General features: G+C 45.3%; 1 protein-coding gene across 1 annotated transcript in view; it reads right to left on the bottom strand.

Moving 5' to 3' along the window:
- Positions 1-8,386: 8,386 nt before the first annotated feature.
- LOC142803917 (neprilysin-21-like) overlaps positions 8,387-23,823 on the bottom strand; it is a 130,499-nt gene continuing 115,062 nt past the window's right edge. Inside the window, exon 13 of the mRNA XM_075890210.1 lies at positions 8,387-8,849. Coding sequence (XP_075746325.1) covers positions 8,511-8,849 — 339 coding nt within the window. The 3' untranslated portion in view covers positions 8,387-8,510. The remainder of the gene's footprint in view (positions 8,850-23,823) is intronic.

Raw genomic sequence — 23,823 nt, 5'->3', positions numbered from 1 at the left:
AAGAAGAAGCGGTACTTCTGAAATTTTTTTGTCACAAGCAACACTCAGACAACAGTCTGGGAAGCTTAAAAGGCAACCACGTGTCCAAATTTTTTTTTCGAAATATTCTAGCAGTTTACTGTTTTCTGTGCAACAAATCAGCACAATTGTTTTTTTCAAACACATTTACCATAGCCGTCAAATTGGCTGGAAAATTTGGAATAAAGTGACTCTGTTACTTTCAATCAGTGAGCATGACATACTGCTAAATTATTGTCATTTGTTTAAATCATTCTAGCAGGCTCAGAAAGCAGGCTCCTTATTGATGCAACGTAGGCTGTTCAGTGGCTGTGCCTGTTGTGTTCCCAGATAAATATGCTGCCCAGTCTCACATTTTGGCTATAACACTTGCTTAGAGACCGTGCAGTATGTACACCATGAGTGTTTTTCGTGCAAAAAAAAAACTAATGTTATTCTTCACGTAGCGACTGCGCCTTTAACATCTGAAGTACTTAGCGAAGTTAAACGCCAAAGCAAGGCGTTTATTAGTAACATTCTGAATAACACGAATAATATGAAAGTTACAAATATGGAAACAAGCGGAATGAAATAAAATGGGCTCGAACGTTAGTAGTTATGCCCAAACAAACGTTTGCACTGTTCAAGTAGGCGATTAGACCACACAAACGGAGGAAAGGTCCGTTCAAACACATATCCAGCTTCAGTGCTCGATCCGCTACACAGGTGCGGCTGCTGGCCGTCTCACGCTTCGTTGCGGGTGAATGAAAATACCGGCGAAAACTAATTTAACAAAATTGAATGTACTATCAAGTAGGCAAACTTCGTGACGCGCACCTAACGCGAAGCATTATGCTGTGCTGTCACCCGATGCATCAACGCGGGTTATTACGGTAGTATTAGCGCAAAGAGCGAAATAACACCGAAAATAACAACATAAATACCACGCCATTGTTTTCTGTTCTCGGTTTTTTTCTGCAATAAAAAAAGAGAGAGCGAATGAACTACCAACAGGCTCAAGCTTATGCGTCTTAGAAACAGTTGATGCTTAGAGCTAACAAGCGCCGTCCCAACACATGTATGAATTAGTAAACTAAAATTGATGTGCATCACGAGCGGGCCCTGTTAAACACGGCTGCCAACAAAAGGCACCGCAAAAATCAGTTTGAATTCTTTCCTAAACCACGGCCGCGCATGCTCACTCTGCTTTGTACTCCAAACAATCCAAACAAACAAACAAACAAACAAACAAAAAACTCGGTCATTTCCTTGAAACAGGACAAATATTCTTGCTAAGTAAAATAAATTCCGATTCGTTTACTAGCCTGCTGCTACTTTCTCAACCTGTTAAATACTACTTCTGTCTTCACGTCGGGACAATATATTTGTATTTAGCTTGCAGTCTTTGGAGCAAGACCTCAGCTGAAAATATTTCGTCACTGTTGATTTGTCACTACCTACAAAGTCAAGGCTTTGACCGAGGCACAGTTGCTACAGAAGTCATCATCAACATCATCATCATTAGCTTGATTACGTCAACTGCAGAACAAAGGCGTCACCCAAGTTCCGCCAGTCAACCCGGTCCTGTGCTTGTTGCTGCCAATTTATACCCAAAACTTCTTAATCTAATCTGCCAACCTCACCTTCTGTCTCCCCTAACCCGCTTGCCTTCTTTGGGAATCCAGTTAGTTACTCTTAATGACCAGCACCTATCCTGTGTACGCGCTACATGCCCGGCCCACGTGGAATTCCTTCTCTTCTTATTCAACTATGATATTCTTAACCCCCTAATCCACTCTGCTCTCTTCTTGTCTTTTAAGGCTACACCAACCATTTTTCATCCCATTGCTCGCTGCGACGTCCTCAATTTAAGCTGAATTCTGTTTGCAAGTCTCGAGGTGCCTGTTCCGTAGCTGAGTACCATCAAGATACAGCTGTTATAAACCTCCCTCTTTAGGGATAGGGAAATCTACCTGTCGTAATTTGAGAGTGCTTGCCAAATGTGCTCCACCCCATTCTTATTCTTCTAGTTACTTGAACCTCATGGTTTGGCTCTGCGGTTATTACCTGTCCTAAGTAGACAAAGTCTACTGGGGGATGTAACATAAATTTAAAAAAAGGATCCACAAAAAACAGATAGAGAAAGAGAGAGACGTTGAAAACGACTTTCGTGCTTCGTTCTGGTGGTTTTGATCGTTGAGGATAGGGTAGCTTGATATCTTTGAGTCCATTTGTATCTGTTTATTCTTGATAGTTTACTTTCAGGGATCAAGCGATCACAGCAATGTCCAGGAATTCTCCTGGGCAAGGCAGTTCGGCATGAACTGCCTCTTTCCGATCAGATGACATTTCCCTCGATCTCTTTCTACACAACGGCTGTAGCAGCATTCTGAGTAGTAGACAAGGTAAACGTAGCCACCGAGTCAGTCATCGCAACTTTTGCCGGAACACCATTGAGCCGTTATAACTCTTACAGTGGACTTCTTGTTCTATTTTTACAGCTTCCACAGATTTGCCTTGTCTCATTGTTGAAAAAAACGGACATATTATTGCTACAAGAAACTTCCTTAGTTCCAGATTAGTATTTTTATTAAAAAATATAGATTATTTCATTTAAATCGATTCTCAAGAGGGGGTGGTTATTTACTTTACTCTCTACCAGATTTCGCTGAAATGAAAAAATAACGCTCCAGCTTCTGTCGTCAGAGTAGGAAATTTTAGTAATTTTTTTCAGTCTTCCTTCATGTAGAACATTTCACATAGCAAATAAATATTATCCGTCAGTTCATGACGCAAACCCTTGGCTGAGTGTAAATTTTATAAACGGTAATAATGTCCTGTTGGCGGGAGATTTCAACTCCTATCTCATAACTTGGGGCTCAAGGACAGACTCGTGCGGTACTAGATTATGGGACTGGCCGCAGGGTAATAGTCTCACTTGTGAAAACTCAGGTATTCCCACTTTTATCAAAGGGATGCCATCGTCATCTTTAGAATTACCTTTTTCGGGATTAAGCATTTATTTCTTGGTCGACTGTTGACACTGCGACTAATAGCGGTAACATTCCAGTTACATTCGACCTTGGGTGCCTACTAATAACTGTTCCTACAAGAAAACATACGTGCATAAATTACAGTATTTTTAAAAAGACCTTGCGAGGATTCATGGAGTCTGTATGAAGCAACGGTAAAGCAAAAAGCATTGAACATTTGTTCAGTAATACAGCAGTCGCGTAGCGAAGTGGAATATGAGGTTCAATGAGTTGAATAAAAACCTGTGTCGCGATGGTGGATTGATAACTTTGCTCGGCTTTCAGGCGTAGAACTGCTGCCTGGAAGAAGGTAATACACAATCATTGTATAAAAAACTGGTCAGAAAAAACAGGTGCTTTAAACGAATAGTGGCTAAAGCAAAGGCAGGGTATGATGAAAAGCATTTTAAACTTCCTTTGAAGTAATATAACAAAAAAGCTCTATTTGGATGTCTGAGACATAGGAAACCAACTCCTTGAGCAGTAAATCCTGAATCTATAGTTTTATCCCTTCATGAATTGAAGCAGTTAATGGGAAACATAGCTCAACGATCGGAAATGCGATTCTTGACTAATGTTTATCCCCCTCAAGTAATCTCACGATCAAGTGACAGTTTCACCAAAATATCGATAGAGAAAGTGGCAGAAATTATGAGAAAACTTCCGATGGCGGCTCCAGGCCAGGATGAAGTCGCTTCAACAATGCTAAAATTTTATTCAATGAGTCACGGGAGGATGTACTTAATGCAATGAAGTATTAAATAAGAGAAGCTTGGATTCCTTCTGAATAAAAAATTGCCAAAGTCATGCATATTCCAAAAAGAAACCTAGTGAAGGTTACGTTTTAGACAATATTAGGCCAATTACACAAACGTCCAACTTTGTCAAAGTAATACAGAGAGCAGTGCATGTTCACATAATGAAATTTGTTCATGGAGAAAGGGTTATTCGCCCATGTCAAATCGGCTTCAGGCAGGGATGTTCCATATGGCAAGCGCATATCGACCTAGAGAGTCGCATATATCAGGCGTGGCGTCAAGGGCAGTACGCAGCTCTAGTTACCCGGGACATAACAAAAGCGTATGATAGCGTGGAATAATGTGTACTAGTCAGTCGTCCGAGAGAAATTATTTTTCCGGATAATTTAGAAGCGTGGATAACGGAAGTTTTAGGAAATAGAACATTTTACTGTTCGCAAGACGGTGTTTCGTCAAGTACATGTAAACACGAAAAAAAGTGTACCGCTGGGCGCTGTTATTTCTCTGGTACTACTCAATATTTTATTAATCTCGATTCATTCCAATGAGAATGTTCAGACGTATGTATATGCTGACGATATCACGTTCTTTTCGTCCACTCATGACATTCACGCTCACTATAAAACCTCCAAATGTACTTAGCTGAAATAGACTACTGGCTCGACTTTATTCATCTATCCCTAAACGTGAACAAGTCTGCATTATTAGTATTTCCGATAAAAGACCCAGTATACATATCTCTCTTATACAAACCTGCTACCATTCTACAGGTTCAAATCATCAAATATCTAGGAGTGATATACGACAGCTTCTAGTATGGCGAAACCACATGAAATATTTTACGACAAAGGGTGTTCGGGCAGTTGGCTTATTACGAAGGATAAGCAACAGGTGACTAGGAATGCGCCTAGCCATGTTATTATCAATATACCGCATGTAAGTGAGACCGACTCCAGAATATGAATGTGTCTTGTACTCCGGGGCACCTGCCTATGAGCTACGTACCCTTGTTTTTCTGGATAAACAGGCACTGCCCACGTGCTTAGGGCTACCTAAATTTGTACCGAATAACGCTTAATATATAGAAGCTAGAATTCCCGCACTCCTCACTAGATTCTAAATATTGACTGTAAACCTACTTAAGGGCATTTGAATCTTCTTTGAGACGTAAAGAAACAGTTTTCAATGGGCAACGTGGTTTATTTTTCAACTGTCAATGGCATCAATATCACACACTTCAAGAAAAGTTTGTGCAGTCTCTTCTCGAGTCACTGACTGCGCAAATTACGAAGGTCCTGTCAATTTGTAGCTCGACAAGTTCTCTCCAAATATACTTTGATGACATTTTCTCTATTAGTGCTAAACACCTGCCGAGTAAATTGTTAAGAGCTACTTTACTGGACTATTTGCTAGGTATGCAAGCACATGTCATCATTGCGATGGACGCTTCATAGCGAGATAAAAAAAGTGGCATCGGTATATTCTGCCCTGTTCTAGACTTGTCTTTTTCCCTCTGAATTGCAGATTTCACACCAATCTTTATTGCAGAATTTTTATATAGCATTGGCCCTTCGAAAACTGCCAACTATAATGAATTCCGTCATTACAATAACAGACTCCTTGTCGGTCAGCAGTGCGCTCCTGGCATCCAGTGATTCAAAAGCATTATACGAATTGAACTCCTTAGTACCGATTTACTTCACTTAGGTGCGATTAGTAGGGGTGCCGGAGCATAGAGGCATAACTCTAAATGAAACAGCTGATGCACTAGCGAAAGCGGCATTAGACGGACCAGCTATCAATACTACCCCTACAACAGCCTTTATAGTAGCTTCTGAAATTCAGAGGCAAAGGATCATGCGAGAGTTCTCTACACCATCTTTAAAAAAATCTCTGGATTTTAACCATCTAATGACGCCCTAGAAAACTTCATGTCATAACTGATGCCTGGAAGTTTTATTCACTCGATTACGCCACCGTATTTATCCTTTAATGTTTGTTCGGAGCAGGCTTGAATCCCTTTCCACATTGTTCTTTTTGCGGAGAACAGGAAACTGTGGAGCACTTCTTTATCTCTTGTAGAACATTTTCAGCATTACGAAAGGTATCACTAGAAATACCATTACGAAACCTTGGCTTATCTTTGACAACGTCAACTTTACTATTGTTAGGTGCACATACCCTAGGGCACAGCAACGGAAAAGTGTGCGAGGCCGTGCAAGATTTCATTGCACATTCTAAAAGATTTACTTAATAACCTCAATATGAAAAGGTTCTCAGTAAACCTATGTAGGCCATTGAAAAATTTTCTTTGATATCAATCATTTATTGCTTATTTAGTAGAAACTATTTCATCAAACTTTTTCTCAAAACTAATTAAAAACAAAACTTTTCCTAATTTTCTTTTCGCCAGTATTTATTTTATACACTCGTGTTTTTTTCGTAAGCTACCCGATTCTTGGCTGACCAACAGGATGGGTGTGAGCCACGAGCTTAGGATATACATCTACATCTACAACTGGAAAATGCGTTTCGGCTCTCCTTGTTCGAACTTTAGTCAACAAGGCTCCCGTCTTTGTCAGAAAGGCTGTATGAACGTCATCGAAATGGCTTTATTCTGCATTTTTCTGTAATGTCGGTGTCCTCTTTCTGATTTCCATGACACACAATTAACGACACATGAAGAGAAACGCTCACTACAGTAATAAAATGAAACGTGCCTGCTAAAAATAAATCACGTTCGTGTTGGTTTTAAGGAACCTCATGGCCCATTGATGTCGTTGTTATGGCTAAACAACTGTGCAGATGGTTTATTTTGCAGGTGGTGGAAGTTTTACCTCTAGCTTCAAAAGCATCGATCTTATGTGGGACGGGGGGAGGGGGGAGTGTTCCAGGCATGGTTACGCCAACGTGAGCAACGTTACATTGTTCAGGCCAATTAGTTCACTTTTAGAGTGTTGAATAATCACGCTAATGACACAGATGAAAGGAACAGATACAAGAGCATTGGCTCTTACTCTATTGGAAAACGGTGCTCCCGTTGTATCTTTCTTCTAGTAGTTTCTGTGCTTTATCAATGAAAACTGCGTTGGGTTACATTACCTTCTGCTTCGATTCAGTACTATACCAGGAAGCAGCTAGTTCTGGGAGCCTTGCTGATATCAAGATTGTTAATGTATACTAACAATATAAGCATATCTGCCCAAAAAGCCATGCATTGGTAGCCTTGTAGTCCCCTCCACTCAGATTCATGTGCACGTTGAAGAGCCCCAGGTGGTCGAAATTTCCGGAGCCCTCCACCTCGGCATCTCTCATAGTCATATTGTGGTTTTGGGGCGTTAAACACCAGATATCAATCAATTATTCAATTATAACCTTGTTCCTAACACCCCAAATATAAGGGTGTATGCGGGGTGTGTAGAGGGCGTTTTATTCCCGAACACCTCAAATTTTGAAGTTAGTGTAAAAGGGTGTTCACAAGAATGCTTTTATTGCGTACACTTGTTTTACACCCTTTAGAAGTTAAACCTTCTGCAGTGTGGTAAATAACTCACAAAGCTTTGTAATCACTCTTTAGCTTATTCTTATCCCTTCTTTTGCACATAAAGCCAGCTGTACAAGGGAACCGTCGTGTTTCTCAAGTAAAACGATATTAGTCCAACAGAACAACTTTTTTGCACGCTGCTCGCTCATTTTGTTAACGTGCAGCCAAAAGAACTTCACTTTTCTGAAAATAATAAAACAGTTCTTCAATTCCTATTGAAATTGCGGTGTTGGAACAAATATTGTTTCAACGCAGCACTTCTACATCATTGTAAGAGCACTTCGCACCAAAAAAGTGTGCATTCCAAGCTGCCAGTCAAAGTACTCCGAACATTGAATAGTCGCTATGTGGAAGTGAATTTGATCGTTCGAATTCGATTCAAATTCAAAACACGGAATATTCGCATACCCCTACTTTATCTCCATCTAGCTGAAAGTTTCATTCATGTTCAACGACGTTTTTGTTCACAGCGAGAGACGCCGCCACCTCCACTGCTGACAACGAGATCGAACTTTCTGCGAGATAATGTAGTTGACGCTGTAGCGCTAAAAGAAGTCCAACATTGCCGCTGCGTACAGCAACTCAAGAAACACTCTGATCATGGTGTGAAAAACAATACCGAGACAACGGCCAAGGAGTGCTGAAAGTTTCCGTCACCATACATTTACGCGAGGCTGCGTACGAAGTTATTGATGAACTGTTTGCAAACTGTTTGCATTTACCCCGCAATTTTCTCGCGCACAAGCCGACTTTCCAAACACTCGCACCCACAACATCCGTAATTACAAACTGTATTCAAATAAAACAAAATATATATATAATATCCCCGTGTATTTCTATGAAGCCAACCTGCATATCGAAATTCTTACCGACAAAATGGCAACTAACAATGGCAATATGTTGAAGTATACAATCTATCGAAGGAACTTTTCTCTCTGTGTGTTCGGTGCATGAGAACTAGAATGTAGTGTAATATCACAACAGGAAATTCCGAATACTTATTGTAACATAAAGTTTTCTGCGAAATAGGTCTCCTCAAAATGGGTCAATCTGTCTACATATAGCAATTCATCTTTATTGCATCTTAATTTAGGATGTTAGATGACTAGGTAGAAAAGGCAAAAGAGGATGAACATGATCAAAATGTGGATAAAGAAAGACAGGGCCCTACTCTCTTTTCTACCAAAAATAGCACTTCCCGGGCGGGTTCATCGGTGCACCTTGCGAGCAGCCAAAAGCGTTTGCGAATTCGTCCATGTTCATGAGAGGGACGTTGCATCGTGAGCGGTATGGGGCGTATCTCTTTGGATATCTAGTGAACGTGGTACACAATTTTACGCAGTTGAGGACAAAGAACAGCTGCTCCGATGTCATGTCGAGACCGGGTAGAGTATAACCAACATCTTTTGGGTCCAGCAAAGTAAAGGCCGTGTACGCAAGACTGGTTCCTACCAAGTCAGCCAAGTTTTCCGAATCCAGTATCTCGTCAATCGTCTCCTGCAGGCGGCTTAAGGACAGCTGCAAATGAAGGCCATTATCTGAATTGCATGGTTTACGTAACTGAGACTTTCAGTAAAAAAACTAGGATCATACAACAAGCTTGTGAATTGATTTGCTCAAGTAAAGGGGCTAACACTGAGAGATGCTTTTCAAAGAGCACCCTCTGCCTGTTGAGGTAAAGTTAGGAAATTTGTGGCTCGTGGGTGGTTGTAGTGTTCGTGTAATCGAGTACTCTTTAATATTACCGTGTGACTCGTCTTACAAGCTTCATTGCCCCTAGCTACCACTGTCTCTTCATATAATGTGTCTTTCATTCGCTATGTCATTGACTCAAAATTCGTAATTTTTTTTCGTTACCACTGTCAGCATCACACTTACACAGAAGCATTGTTTATGTATTCAATATTCAATTGCAGTGCTTTCACACTGCAAATGAATAATGATATGTTGCCGTGAAGAAACAGACACAAGATACAGCCCCGTTGCTGAGTGCTGGCTGTTGTTGTCCTTGTAGACCTCCTCTCGTCGCTTCTACTCACTGTGGGGGATTAGACAATATTTGACAAGTCTAATCCAATTTTATTCTATTTCAGAGTGATGGAGGTTATAAAATTAAACTTACAAATTTTAGGGCAAACTCTTTATGCTCACTAAAATCTACATAATATAAAGATTTTTATTTGAAATGGATAACAACTGAGACCAAAAAAGTGACTTAAAATGAACAAAGGAATAATTAAAGACAAGCTCTTCATATGTTGACAATGAAGGATGGTGATATCGATCACTTTGTTGGTCCTTTGGTATCAATCAGGTAATTACACACAGTCAGGCAAACATTTACACTGGCAAACCCAGAAATAGAGGCTCCAAAAGCATAAAAAACCTGGAGCATGGATGAATTCAATTCAATATCACGTAAATGATTTTCTAACTTGAATCTACGGCATGTATTAAATTGCCTCATCATCATCATGGTCTGTGATGAGTAAAGAAGATGCACGAGGCGCGTGACATAGAAAAGTGGCGACAATCATCATCAGCCTGACCACGCCAATCGTAGAGAAGATATTTCTCGCGTGATCCGCCAATAAACCCGGTCTTGTGCTTTCTTATGCCACCTTATACCTGCGAACTTTTTATTCTCATTGGCCCACCTAACTTTCTGTCCTCCCTTCGTGCATTGCCTTTTATAGAAATACAGTCAGTTACACCTAATGACCAGTGGTTATCCTGCCTACGTGCTACATGCCAGGCCCATGTTCATTTCTTCATCATTTTCACAATGAGAAAATTGTAATACAGGTCTAAAAGTCTTAATCTATCTTCGCCTTTGTCCTCATTTTGCTGGACGAGCATGACATCCGAAGCTTCGTTACCATTCTTTATGATTATACTCGGCCATGACTGCGAGCGCGCGTAGCTGCCGAAATCATGCCTGGAAGGTGGCCCTGAGAGAGCCGTTGGGGTTAGTCAGGTTTAAACCTCGAGCTTTCGTGTTCAACTTTCATATACTCTGGTGGACGACACTGGCTGTGTACAGGTGGTGGTTGCAGGTTTTGTCCGCGCTGCCAATATATTCACGTCCACAATAAGAACACAGCGATTGATACTGCCTGATGCAGAGTGGTCGCATTGGTAGCAGGCCATCATGACGACTACCTATTCGCAGCTTCGACGACAATGCAGGAAATGTAGAATTCAGTACTGTGACTGCCCACAATGAACGGGGACGCCAGCCCTGTTCAGGGCGAGTGAAAATCCGACTAGCCACCTCGCTAGACATCAGAGACAATGCTTGCAGACTTCATGCACCGACTTGCGAGCCAAGTTGTGCTCTTGCGGCATTGCTGATGTTGAACGGGTGGTAGCTCTTGCTGGTGTTTGTGACGTGCAGTCGAGCCGAGTTGGCCAGTTGACTTGTGCTTCATCTCCAGTGGGTAGTAAAGGAACATACGTCGCGACGCTGCAAGTCGACGCAACCAAGCTTCTTGGCTCTGACCAGCTTGGATGCCGGCTCACCGGCAGCTCGGGGTTGTAGACGGTCTTGAGCTTTGTCAAGTGGAATAGCTTAACTAGAATCGACGTCCAGTCGGATGCCTTCACGTAGGAGTACAAGGCGCAGCTTGTGACGATGATTGACACAGGGCATTCTGGGAAGCTGTCTATGGAGCGGGCACCGGGAACAGCTGCACCAGGGGGGAGCAGCGCCTTGTGAGCTTGACCTCCGAGAAAGGGCAAGTTCATGGACACCCGAACTTCTGCGTCTAGGTGTCTTGCCTCGAAGACCTTATCCGCAGTTGGGCCTGGGAACCACAAACAAGCACTAGACAAAGCGCACGCCTCCAAATTCTAACTGCTGCGACAAATCGAGGCACCAGACAGACGCGAAAAAAGCACGCAAAAAGAATGAGCATCAAAGGAAGCCACGTGCGCACTTCTCTCCTCGAAAACACTGCCGCAATGTGGACCAACATCCTCGCATCTATCGCCGAGTGACCTCTGGAAAGAATTTGAAGGAAACGGGCGTGATGCTGCCCAGTTTCGCTACGTTATGAGAGAGGTCCCCCAATTTCTACAGCCTTGACAGCCTTGCGTGCCGACAAAATGCCTTGAAATTTCGAGAATCCAGCTGCTAGGCCTTATAGGTCAGCAGCAGAGGTAGTCGAATGAAGAGATGAAGAGAGTTCTCCGCTGTCAGGTGAAGACTTGTTCAGCAGTGACCAAGCAGAGACGAAGAGTGTTTTCCACCTATGGGGGAAGCCTTGTCTTACAAGCAGGAGAAAAGTGTGTGTTTACCGCATGTGAGAGAAGGCGTGTTTTGCAGCCGCAAAGCGTTAGAGGCCGTCATTTTACCGGAGAAGAAATTTCGTTATGGCAGTGCAGACATTTGACGACGCGAGAGTTTTCTGGAGGAGAAACCCGGACGAAGGAGGACGACAACCGGCGATGGACTTTAAAAGAATGTTGTTTGTTCCAAAAACTTTGGATCGAATGAGTTTTACTAACATTTATTGCACAAGTCTTAGTTGGTGCCTAAGATTGGATTCTAGCGCAAGTTGTTGTTTCTGTCCATTGTTTTGTCTGCATCTTGTTGTGTTGTTGTTTGAGCCCGCTGATTATAATTAATCGGAGAATCTTGTGAGTGGTGTATCGTATTGAATAAGTGCCAAGTGTGTATGTTTGTGTGTTGACCGTTCTACCTAATTTGCGTATATATTTTTGTTTTCGTTATCAACTCTCTGCTCTGCCTCGTTCTTTGGGCTACGGCCGGCGTTCGCTGGCACACTGAAAGTGATCAATTTTAAATTGTTCGTGCTTTACTGGTGTGATTTTGATGCCGATACGCCAGCCCTTTCATGAATCCCGGTGATTGCCTCCCCAAATAAAAGGACAAATGACAATTACTCTGACATCTGCTACAGAAACGTTTTGGTGCACTGTATGTCCAAAGTAGGGAGAAAGAGCCTCGAGTCGTTTGCAAGTGCTATGAGAACGAGTGTATGCGTTACAAGGCACTCACGCTAACGAGTGTGCGGAAAGTTTTAAATAGCCACAATAAGTCAGATATTTTATGCACGCAGCAAGCTTTTTATTTAAGAGACACCATGAATGATCAGAAATAAGTAGCCCTCAGTGAAAAGATAGGTCTTTATGGCGCCGATATAGTGGTTAACGCAGATGAAAAAAGAATAAAAGATAGGGCCAAACCAGAAAAGGTGATTGAGCTCGAAATAGTAAGGATGGCGGTTGAAAGGGCTTAAGCGGAAAAAGCAACCCAACTTGAGACAGAAAGGTTGGCACCTGAGAGAAGGAAAGATGAAAGAGAGGCGAAAGAGTGACATTTGAAGGCGGAAAGAGCTTTGCAAGAGAGGCAGATGCAAGCAGACATGGCTGAGAGGGAAAAGCAGCGGAAGCACAAGAGAGAACTTGAACGGCTCCATTTGCAGTAGCCAAGTGAAACTCCCATTCGTGCTACACTTGAAAGCAGCGAAAGGGAAGATAATCGCTTACGTTTAAATCCAAGCAAACTGCTCGTAGTGCTTGTGGAGAGGAAGGATGACCTTGATGCGTACTTTCACAGATATGAGACGAATTCAAGAAGCCAGATTTAGCCGCTGTATTAATGGGCAACAGCTTTGAGTACTTGTTTGAGGGGCGAAGCGCTTAGTGTGTACAAAAGGTCCACGCCTACCGATGCAGCTAACTATGCAAAAGTAAAAGCTGCTTTACTGAAGCGATATATTTTCTGTGGAAGGCGTCCGAGACAAATTTCGGACGGGAAAACTAGCTGATGGTGTGGCAGTTACACAGTGTGCCACGCGACTTACCGTTATTTTGACAGATGGATCGAGCATTCAGAGACAGCACAGCAGGGTAGTTAGATTAGAGAGGTCCTTAATCGAGATATACTTATCATAGCTTTGCACCCCAGCTTGTCGCTGTAAATGAATAATAAGAGAGGTACGTCGCTTGAATATATGCTTGAATTGATCAATCGATTCTCTCAAGCACAAGGTGGCACGAATTTGTTCAAGATCAAGATTCAACCCAGAAAACACTGCGTCTCCCTCTTCTTGTGACGGAGAGACGCCGGACGCGCTGAAACACGCATGCGTCAAAGCAACGCAGCGCGGCGCGCACCTGCGAGTAGATGGCTGGACCGGTGCCTGGCGTGGCAGTGCCGGCGTGACGCAACGAAACGAACGACGGCGAGCACGCGCACCGCGTCACGTTGAAATGCATTTTCGCCTTGGCTGTAGCACGTGGCCATGTTCTCAAACGACATGAATCTTATGATTATAACGTTTGCAACAGTCACATACCTTCGTTATCCATTGGCTTCACGTCATACCAAATTTGGCATTGCTAAAGCTAGTGAAACGACCGCGAGTGCTTCATCAGTGTGGCATGTAGTCATGTTGTCACGGGACACGCATCCAACGTTTATCATGTTTGCACCAGTATCATACCTTCGTTATCTATTCACGTCCCGTAATAGCAACTTTGGTATAAGTGAAGCTAGCGAAGCGGCCGCCAGCGCATCATGAGCGTGGTAAGCAGTCATGTTCTTACATGACACGCATGTCAAGATTTTCATGTTGGGATCATTTGGTATGGCATGATTGCGTTCGCAATGCAATCATGTCATACCGTACCAGTTTTGCAACATGCCATGTGAACGAAACCACCGTAAGGGCTGCGGGACCATGAAATATCAATTATGACATTCATGACATACTTCTCAAGATTTTCATGTTATGACTAGTCAAATACGTTCTTCATACAGTCATGTTATGCCATACCAAATGTGGTATCAATACGGTTAACGAAGCAGCCAGGAGATCTAAAAGCCATAGCTGGCTAGATAGATAGATAGATAGATAGATAGATAGATAGATAGATAGATAGATAGATAGATAGATAGATAGATAGATAGATAGATACTCTCAAAGGCACCGAAGTACGCTAAGGAATGCTTTGCATTTTAAAAAGTTGGCAGATCCCACGTACGGTAGGAATCGATGATATGCGAAGCACAAATAAGAAAGGTTGATATGTCACTTTAAAATCAGCACAACGTTACGATGTGGAGGTTAATGAAGCCGTACATGACTTCCATGTCATGATTATCATGTTTAAATGTGTCGTTTGCTTCGTCATCTATTCACGTCACGTGATACCAAATTTAATAAACTCCAGTGAGCATGCTAAGAGCGTGGTATATTTTCATGTTGTTACATGACACGCGTGTCAGGATTATCATGTTTGCCTTAGTCATATATTTCGTCATTCATTGACGCCACGTAACGCCACGTTTGATATATGTGGAGCTAGCAAAAGGGCCGCAAGTGCATCATGAAGGGCCCATTATACTCCAAAGTAGCGCTGACGCGCGCGCGCGCTGGGCACAGCGACACTACGTTAGCAAAACGTGAGCACTCTGACGCCCGACGCAACCAGCGGCCATCGGCGCGGCCCGACAACAACCGGCGCGAAATTCGCGCCGATGCTTTACCCAGACATAACTGTGTCTCCCTCTTTTCTCGACTGAGGGACACCGGACGTGCTGGAACGCGCATGCGTCTAAGCAACGCAGCGCAGCGTGCACCTGCGAGTATGTGGCAGGACCGGTGCCTGGCGTGGCAACGCCGGCGCGACGCCACAAAATGAACGCCGGTGAGCTACTGCTCCGTGTCATGTTGAAACGTATTGGCACCTTGACTGTGGCATGTAGTCTTGTTTTCATATGACACGCATCTCATGAATATTATGTTTGCACCAGTCACATTGCTTCGTCATCCACTGGCGTTACGTAATACCAAAGTTGCATATGTGAACCTAGTGAAACGGTCGCGCGAACATCATCAGTGTGGCACGTAGTCATGTTGTTACATGACACGCATGTCGTTATTATCACGCTTGGATGTGTCATTCACCTCTGTCGTCCGTTCGCGTCGCGTGATACCGAGTTTGGTACATGTTTACCTAGCGAAATGGCCGCGAGTACAACATGAGCATAGCATGTAGTCATGATGTTACATGACACGCATCTCATGTTTAACACATTTGCAACAGTATCATACCTTCGTCATCCATTCATGTGCCGTTATACCAAATTTGGTATAAGTGAAGGTAGCAAAACGGCCGCCTTAGCATCATGAGCGTCGCATGTAGTCGTGTAGTTAGAAGACACGCATCTAATGATTATCATGTTTGCACCACTCACATGACTTTATCCACCATTCACGTACCGTAATACCGAATTTGGTTTACATGACGCTAGCGATTCATTTATTGATATGTAGGGTTTAACGTACCAAAACCACCATTTGTATATGAGAGACGCCGTATTGGAGGGCTCCGGAAATTTCGAACACCTGGGGTTCTTCAACGTGCGCCTTAATCTGAGCACACGGGTCTACAACATTTCCACCTCCATCGGAAATGCAGCCACCAGAGCTGGGATCCGAAGCCACGACCTGCGGGTCAGCAGCCGAGAACCTTTGCCACTAGACCACCATGGCAGCGCGTGTGACGCTAGCGAAACGGCCGCGTGCGCATCATGAGCATGGCATGTAGTCATGTCTTTGAATGACACGCATGCCATGATTTTCATGTTATGGTCTGTCACTTGTGTTCGCCATGCAATCATGTCACACCATACCAGTTTTGCAACATAACATGCGAACAAAACCACCGCAAGAGCTGCAGGACCATAAAAGTTAAATCAGGACATTCATGGCATACGTATCATGATTTTCATGTCACGACTATTCAAGTATGTTTTAGATGCGGAGCATCTAATACTCGAGGCTTGTAGTGCGGCGCCGTCCGCAAGCTTCCTCCTCCTTCTTCCACCATCTGTGCATCCCTTCCTCCTCTACACACCGCGCGCGCTTCACTCCTCCACCATCTGTGCAGCCTTCCTCCTCTACACACCACGTGCGCTTCTCCTCTTCACGAACATTCGCTATCTGTATAATGTAGCGCGCATGCACCGTCACGCTTCGAGAACATCGGCAGCTGACGCGCGCGCATGCGCCGTCGCGCTTCGAGAACATCGGCAGCTGACGCGCGCGCATGCGCCGTTGCGCTTCTCCCCCTTCTCGAACATTCGACAGCTGACAGTGCATGCGCCGTCGCGCTGTATATATACTCAAGGTCGGCGCTCGCTCGCTCAGTTGCCACTCGTCGGTTGGTTTGTACGGCGCGTCGACGTCCAAGGTCGTGGTGAAATGAATTCCAACGAATCCACAAACACAATGATCGACGTCCCTTCGACCAGCGCCGCCCTTTCGCATACGTGTGTACGTGTTCACTCATTTAACACCCCCTCCTACAACCACGTTAACCAATTTAGCCATCGACCCAAGTAAGTCGCAATTTAACACCCCAGTTCACAACCACGTTAACCAATTTAGCCATCGACCCAAGTAAGTCGCACTTTAACACCCCGTTAACCAATTATATGCTCCGCATCCTCCTCAGTGTTCCCCCGAGGGAAGCTGCGGGCAATTTTCTTTTCATATAGTGATGTTATGCCATACCAAATTTGCTATAATACCATTATTGAAACGGTCAGGAGAGCTTAAAGTCGTAGGCGGCTAGATAGACAGATGCGCTCAAAGTCACCGAAGTTCGCCATAAAATTCTTCGCATTTAAAAGCATGCGCCGGAGAGTGTTACGCGATGCCTTCTTTGTAACCTAGTGGGTCATCACGGTATCAGTTGCCGAACCCACTTTATGCGTCCCAGTGCAAAGAAATGTTTTAAATGCGAAGCATTTCTTAGCGAACTTCGGCGACTTTGAGCGTATCTATCTATCTATCTATCTATCTATCTATCTATATATCTATCTATCTATCTATCTATCTATATGGCCGCCTACGACTTTTATCTCTCCTGGCCGTTTCGATAATGGTATCGATAGCAAACTTAGTATGACATAACATGACTGTATGAAAAACATATTTGGCTAGTCATCACATGAAAATAGTGATATGCTTGTCATGAATGTCTTGATTTACATTTCGTGGTCCTACAGCTGTTGAGGTAGATTCGTTCACATGGCATGTGACAAAATCGGTATGGTATGGCATGATTGCATGGTGAACACAAGTGACAAACCCTAACATGAAAATTATAAAATGCGTGTCATGTGACAACATGACTACGTGCCACGCTCATGATGCGCAGGCGGCCATGTCGCTAGCTTTGCTTACACCAAGTAAGGTAATACGAGACGTGAATGGATAAAAAAGTAACGATACTGGTGCAAACATGATGAACATGAAATGCGTGTCATGTAACGACATGACTACATGCCGCGCTCATATTGCGCTCGCGGCCGTTTCTAGCTTCACATGTACCAAACTCGGTATTACGTGGCGCGAACGGACGACAATAGTAAATCACACATCCAAACATGATAATCCCGACATGCATGTCAAGTAACAACAAGACTACATGTCACACTGATGATGCGCTCACGGCCATTTCGCTAGCTTCACATATGTCAAATTTGGTATTACGTGACGTCAATAGATGGCGAAGGTATATGGCTAGTGCAAACATGATAATCATGAAATGCCTGTCATGTTAGAACATGACTACAAGCCACAGTCAAGGCGCCAAAACAGTTCGACGTGACGCGGTGCGCGTGCTCGCCGGCGTTCATTTCGTCGCATCGCGGCGGCATTGCCACGCCAGGCGCCGGTCCTACTATATACTCGCCGGGGCGTGCCGTGCTGCCTTGCTTTGACGCGTGCGCGTTTCGGCGCGTCTGGCGTCCCTCCATCACGCATGCAGCATGTTGTATTTCGCACCAGTCACTCTTGAGCCGCGCTGACGGACGCTGGTCGCGCCTGGTGTCAGACTATAGAGTGCTCGCGTTTTACAAACGTTTCGTCGCTGTGCCCAGCCTGCGCACACGTCGACGCTACATTGGAGTATATTGGGCTCTTCATGATGTGATCGCGCCTGTTTTGCTAGCTCCAAATATATTTAATTTTGTGTTACATGATATCAGTGGATGACAAAATGCGTGACTGGTGCAAACATGATAATCCTGGCAGGTGTGTCATGTAAGAACCAGACAACATACCCTGCTCATAGCATGCTCGCGGGAGTTTCGCGAGTTGCCCATATACTAAATTTGGTATCACGTGACGTGAATAGTTGACGAAGGTAAACGACACATCTAAACATGATAATGATGACACGGAAGCCATGTACGGTATCATTCAGCTCCACCTCGTAACGTTGTACTGATTTTAAAGTGACATATCAACATTTTTCATTAGTGCTTCGCATATATTCGACTCCCAGTGTACGTGGGACCTGCCAGTTTTTCTTTTTAATGTGGTCAGACAGGACACAAGGCCGACGCATGTCGTTACGAAGTGAGTAAAACACCCAGTAGCCTATTTGTATCTGCCACCAAAGTACAATAATAAAGATGTTATCAAAGAATTGTGAAGCTCAAAAGCACAGGTGGTCGCCGAGTAGCGAGAGCATGCGACGGACGCGAATCACATCGGCTCCGGCTCAGGTTCAATTTCAAGAAGAATTTCTTCCTGGCGACCTGTTGCAACAATAGGAACTTGTTTGTAGCATCACCACAATCAAGCCTATACCGGACTTCAACCCGTGAGTGCGCTTTTAAACGTTTTAACGCTTTCGAAAGTTCTTTGAAGAGGTCCACCTCGCTAACCCTAACAAGCCGGAGACGCGGCTTGGACAGAACGCCGCCCCGCTCTACAGCGGATGGCGAGCGTCTCTGGTAGCGTCGCAGCCGACGAGAAGCACTCATTGCCCTCTCGCTCCACGGACCATATGATGGATACGCAGACCAGTCAAGACACCGATACGCAGGTGAGCAATGAGCAGAACGCAAATCCATGGATCACTGTTACCAAGAGAGCGAACAAACGCCGACAGCTGCAACCCCATACCGTACCGACTCAACAGCTGCCCAGCACGCCGTCTGAGCCCGCTCTACGCCAGAGCCGGCCTAAGACGCGTCTACCAAGACTCCCACCGCTCCCTGCCGAGGGCTACAAGCTAGCAATCCGTCCCCATGGTGGATTAAATCTCAGCAAGGTTAGCCCCAACACATTACTTCTCGCCGTAGTTCATGCAGCAAATATACGCAGTGAGAAGCCTGATATCAAGCATCGAGTTGACGAAAATCCAAAATGTGCTAACAATAAGCACCTCATCTGAACACATCGCCATGGCACTTGGACAAATCACCAAAATTACAGTTCACGCAGCAACCTACGACATCACCTCTTATGATATTGCGCCTGATAATTCGTGCAAAGGGGTGGTCAACGGAATAAGCCATGAAATCACACCAGACGACTTCGTGACAGAAGTTGAAGTACCGGGCTACGAGGTCCATATGTGCAGACGCCTCGGCAACTCCGGAGCAATGGTGCTCACATTTTGTGGCAAGCGAGTTCCTTTCTTCGTGAACGCGTACGGACAGGCTCTCCGCTGCTACCTCTACAAACGGACTATTCCCCACTGTAGAAAGTGCAACAAAACTGGACACCGTGAGGATGTGTGGCCACAGCTTCCTGACAAACCGAAATGTCGAGTGTGCGGGGATTCACTATCACCCAACAACCACGAGTGCCGCCCTTCTTGCATGCTTTGTGGTGGCGACCACCCGACGGCTGCCAAACCATGCCCAAAACGGTTTTTGCCACCTGTCAACCGACGCAAACCACCCCGGTCAGCTACTCCCACCAAGAAGCCCAGTCACCATCTCCCAGCCCCGGACAGCTGAGCAGTGCGTCCGGGAGTGCAGCCAGGCGAAGGAGCCATTCCAGTCATAAGTCGGGGCCCAAGCGAGAAAACTCGTCATCGCGGAGTGGTTTCGCTGGCCAGCCGGGATCTCAAGGCTGGCACACGGACGGGACAACGCATCATCATGACCAGCAAAGCGGTTCCCACAAGAAAGCACAAACGGTAAGCTGGGCAGGGCAGTTCCGTTCTCTCCCTCCTTCTCTACATCAGTCCTACTCCCTCACACAAACATCAATGCAGGAAAGAACGCCACAACCAACGCCACCCAGACTACCACAACCCATGTCAGTAGACACTCAATTTCACCCTGACATGTCGTCAACTACGGCACGATCCGACTATTGCACACAAGAGGCGTTGAACAAAATGGCTACTTCTTTAAGGAACAAATTCGCAACTATGATGCAGGTAGAAATGCAGATAATGAAGGATAGCATTATGGCTGAACTAACAGCTCCACTCCAACAATTGATCCAGGAGGTCCTGCAACCTGCTGTGCAGCAGATTGTAACGGATGTTAAACAGCAGATATCGGCTGCACTTGGCCAACTTGATATTTCGCCATCTGCACCAAAACGAACCACGACTCTGACGCGTGAAACACAGCGACCGCATCCTTACATACGCCCCTCCCGTTTCCTATCACCGTCCTAACAGCCGCAGGTGCTGCAGTCCCGCTTCCCACCACCCTCCACCAAGATTTAGCACAGTCTGAAACGCCTCCGTGTACTACCGAGGCCCCGCCATTGCATGATCATGGCGAGAAACCGTAGGTCAACGCGTGACACCCCTCAACTCCTACGTGTGTGGCAGTGGAATTGCAGGGGGTATCGTAGGAAACGCGGAGCTCTAATGCAATTCATTGCGACGCAGCAGATTACTCCCGATGTCATAGCGTTACAAGAAGTACAATGTACCCCTACGCTTCCGGGTTACACCACATACACGGACGTAACGAACAATACACCACATCGCACAGCTACATTAGTTTCTAAGCATGTCACTGTCATATAACACACCCTTCAAAGCACCTCCATCTTACACGTACTTCTCGAATTAGTCTCGTGCTCTCGTTCCAGTAGCAGCCTGTACGTGCTTAACGTTTACAGTGCATCTAACTCCAGGAACGATGACTTCGGTCATCTATTTGCACAAATCTGCAAGTTGGGTAAACACGTAGTTATTGTAGGATATTTCAATGCCTCCCATCCGGCTTGGGGCTACGCAACAGAAACGCCTAAAGGCCGACGACTCGCACAGGTTTTCGCGATTCATCGCGTGACCCTGCTAACAGAACCTGATCAACCCACTCGCCTAGGTAATAGTGTGAGCAGGGACACATGCCCCGACCTCATGATAGTCAAGGGCGTTAGTCACCATTCCTGGTGCAACCTTATGGTGAATCTAGGCAGTAATCACCATATACTAACTACAGAGCTCCAAGTAGCAGCCACGCGTACCCCAGAGCACATCATAAAACTAACGAATTGGGATGCATTTAGGCGTAATCGTACAACTACCCATCAGGACTCTCCTTTCCTAGAGGCTTGGATATTACAACTTCACTCCGATTTTCAAAGAACTACCAAACTCATTGCTGTGACGACAGAAACGCCAGATGTGGACCGGCATCTGATACATCTCTGGGATGCCCACAGAGGCTTGACACGGCGGTGGCGGCGACAGAAACATAACCGAAAACTTCGTCTCCGAATCGCTAAACTAGCTACTGAGGCACAGGACTATGCGAACATCCTCACTAGCAACAATTGGCATAACTTCTGTGATCGACTCAACGGCTCACTAAGTACACCTCGAACGTGGCATATACTCCGTGCTCTTTTAAACCCCACGCAGACACAATCACACACTGCTAACGCCATCCGCACCATTCTCCGCAAATCAGGGCTCGACGATAACACTCTGCTGCACACCTTAAAGCAACACTATGTATCCACGGGCCCCCGTCCCGCCTACCGTGATTATTCACACGTACACGATACGCCTCTACATGAGGACATTACAGAAGCAGAGGTTAGGGCAGCTTTGCAAAGCATTAGGCGCAACACAGCACCCGGTACAGACGGGATTACGTACACACTTTTGCGTAATTTAGATGACCAGTCCATCGAATATTTACCCGCTTTTTACAACGAACATTGGAAAAACGGCACGTTACCACAGGAGTGGCGACACGCAGAAATCATACTTATTCCAAAGCCTGGCAAGCCGCTATCTCTCCAGAATCTTCGCCCTATATTCTTAACTTCATGTGTAGCTAAACTCTTTGAACGCGTTGTTCTCTCTCGGCTACAACCATTTCTCGAAGACAATCACTTTTTCCTGATACACTATTCGGCTACCGTCCTGGTATCTCTACACAGGACGTATTATTACAGCTTAAGGAGGACGTGTTGGATAGCCACACTTCAAACCAGGTCCGAGCTATTCTGGCCCTGGATCTGAAGGGTGCTTTTGACGTCTCGCACGACCTTATTCTTGACAATCTCGCTTCATCTCAGTGTGGCTCACGTATCTACAATTACGTCAGGTCCTTTCTTTCTGACCGCACGGCCACCATTGGGATTGGAGACCTCCGTTTGGACGTCATTCGTCTCGCAGGCAGAGGAACACCACAGGGCTTGGTTCTCTCGCCCGCTTTGTTCAACGTGGCTATGGCTAAACTCCCTTCCCTATTACAACAGGTTCCCAACATCCAGCATGCCATCTATGCAGATGACATTACAATTTGGGCGACCAAAGGATCAGACGGAACCATTCAGGACGCTCTACAGGAAGCTGTGTCTGTGGTACAAGACTATGCTGCTGCCGGCAGCCTTACGTGCTCAGTGTATAAGTCGGAGTTGTTATTGGTATACAAGCGGTGCCGCAAAATAGCTGATTCTCCTGACATTTCGCTGTTTCTTGACAGCCATCCTATCCCTCTGGTACCACGAATTCGCGTTTTAGGCCTCTACCTTCAGTCCGACAGCAAGGCCTCGTACACTACACACCTTCTGGCTCAGCAGATAACTCAAATTACACACATGATCCAACGCATCACCAATTGCAGGAGAGGCCTCTGTGAAAAGGATGTCCTCCGCTTAGTACAAGCACTCATAGTTAGTCGGCTCACCTATCATCTTCCCTTTCACAATCTCACTCTAGCTCAAATAAAAAAGATGGACATCCTTCTACGGACAGCTGTGAAGGCGGCTATCGGCTTGCCTCCACACGCATCTACACAACGCCTCCTTCAATTAGGAGTACACAACACCATAACCGAACTCATCGAGGCCCAGCACAACAATCAGCTCCAACGGCTCAGGCAGACCCGTCAGAGCTGCGCCATCCTGTCTCGTCTTGGCTACGCAATTCCTCAAAAATCCGCACAAGTACCGCGACATAAACTTGCTTCTACTGTCCGCGCACTCATCAAAGTACTTCCAATTCCACGCAATATGAATCCTTCCCGCCACGCCGGTCGTCGACGTGCCCGAGTTCACGCTATGACACGCGTCTTTGGTGATGGTACATCAGACTTACAAATACTTTACACTGATGTTGCACGCTACCCAGAGAAGTCAGCCATGTGTTTAGCCGTGACAGATGACACAGACGCCCTTGTGGCGTCTGCCACACTTCGCACTACAGACAGTGGTCTGGCAGAGGA

Source organism: Rhipicephalus microplus, chromosome 3 (assembly GCF_043290135.1).
Source record: "Rhipicephalus microplus isolate Deutch F79 chromosome 3, USDA_Rmic, whole genome shotgun sequence".
Lineage (NCBI taxonomy): Eukaryota > Metazoa > Arthropoda > Arachnida > Ixodida > Ixodidae > Rhipicephalus > Rhipicephalus microplus.
Note: the sequence above shows the minus strand (reverse complement) of the source record. Positions and strands in the feature narration are given on the sequence as shown.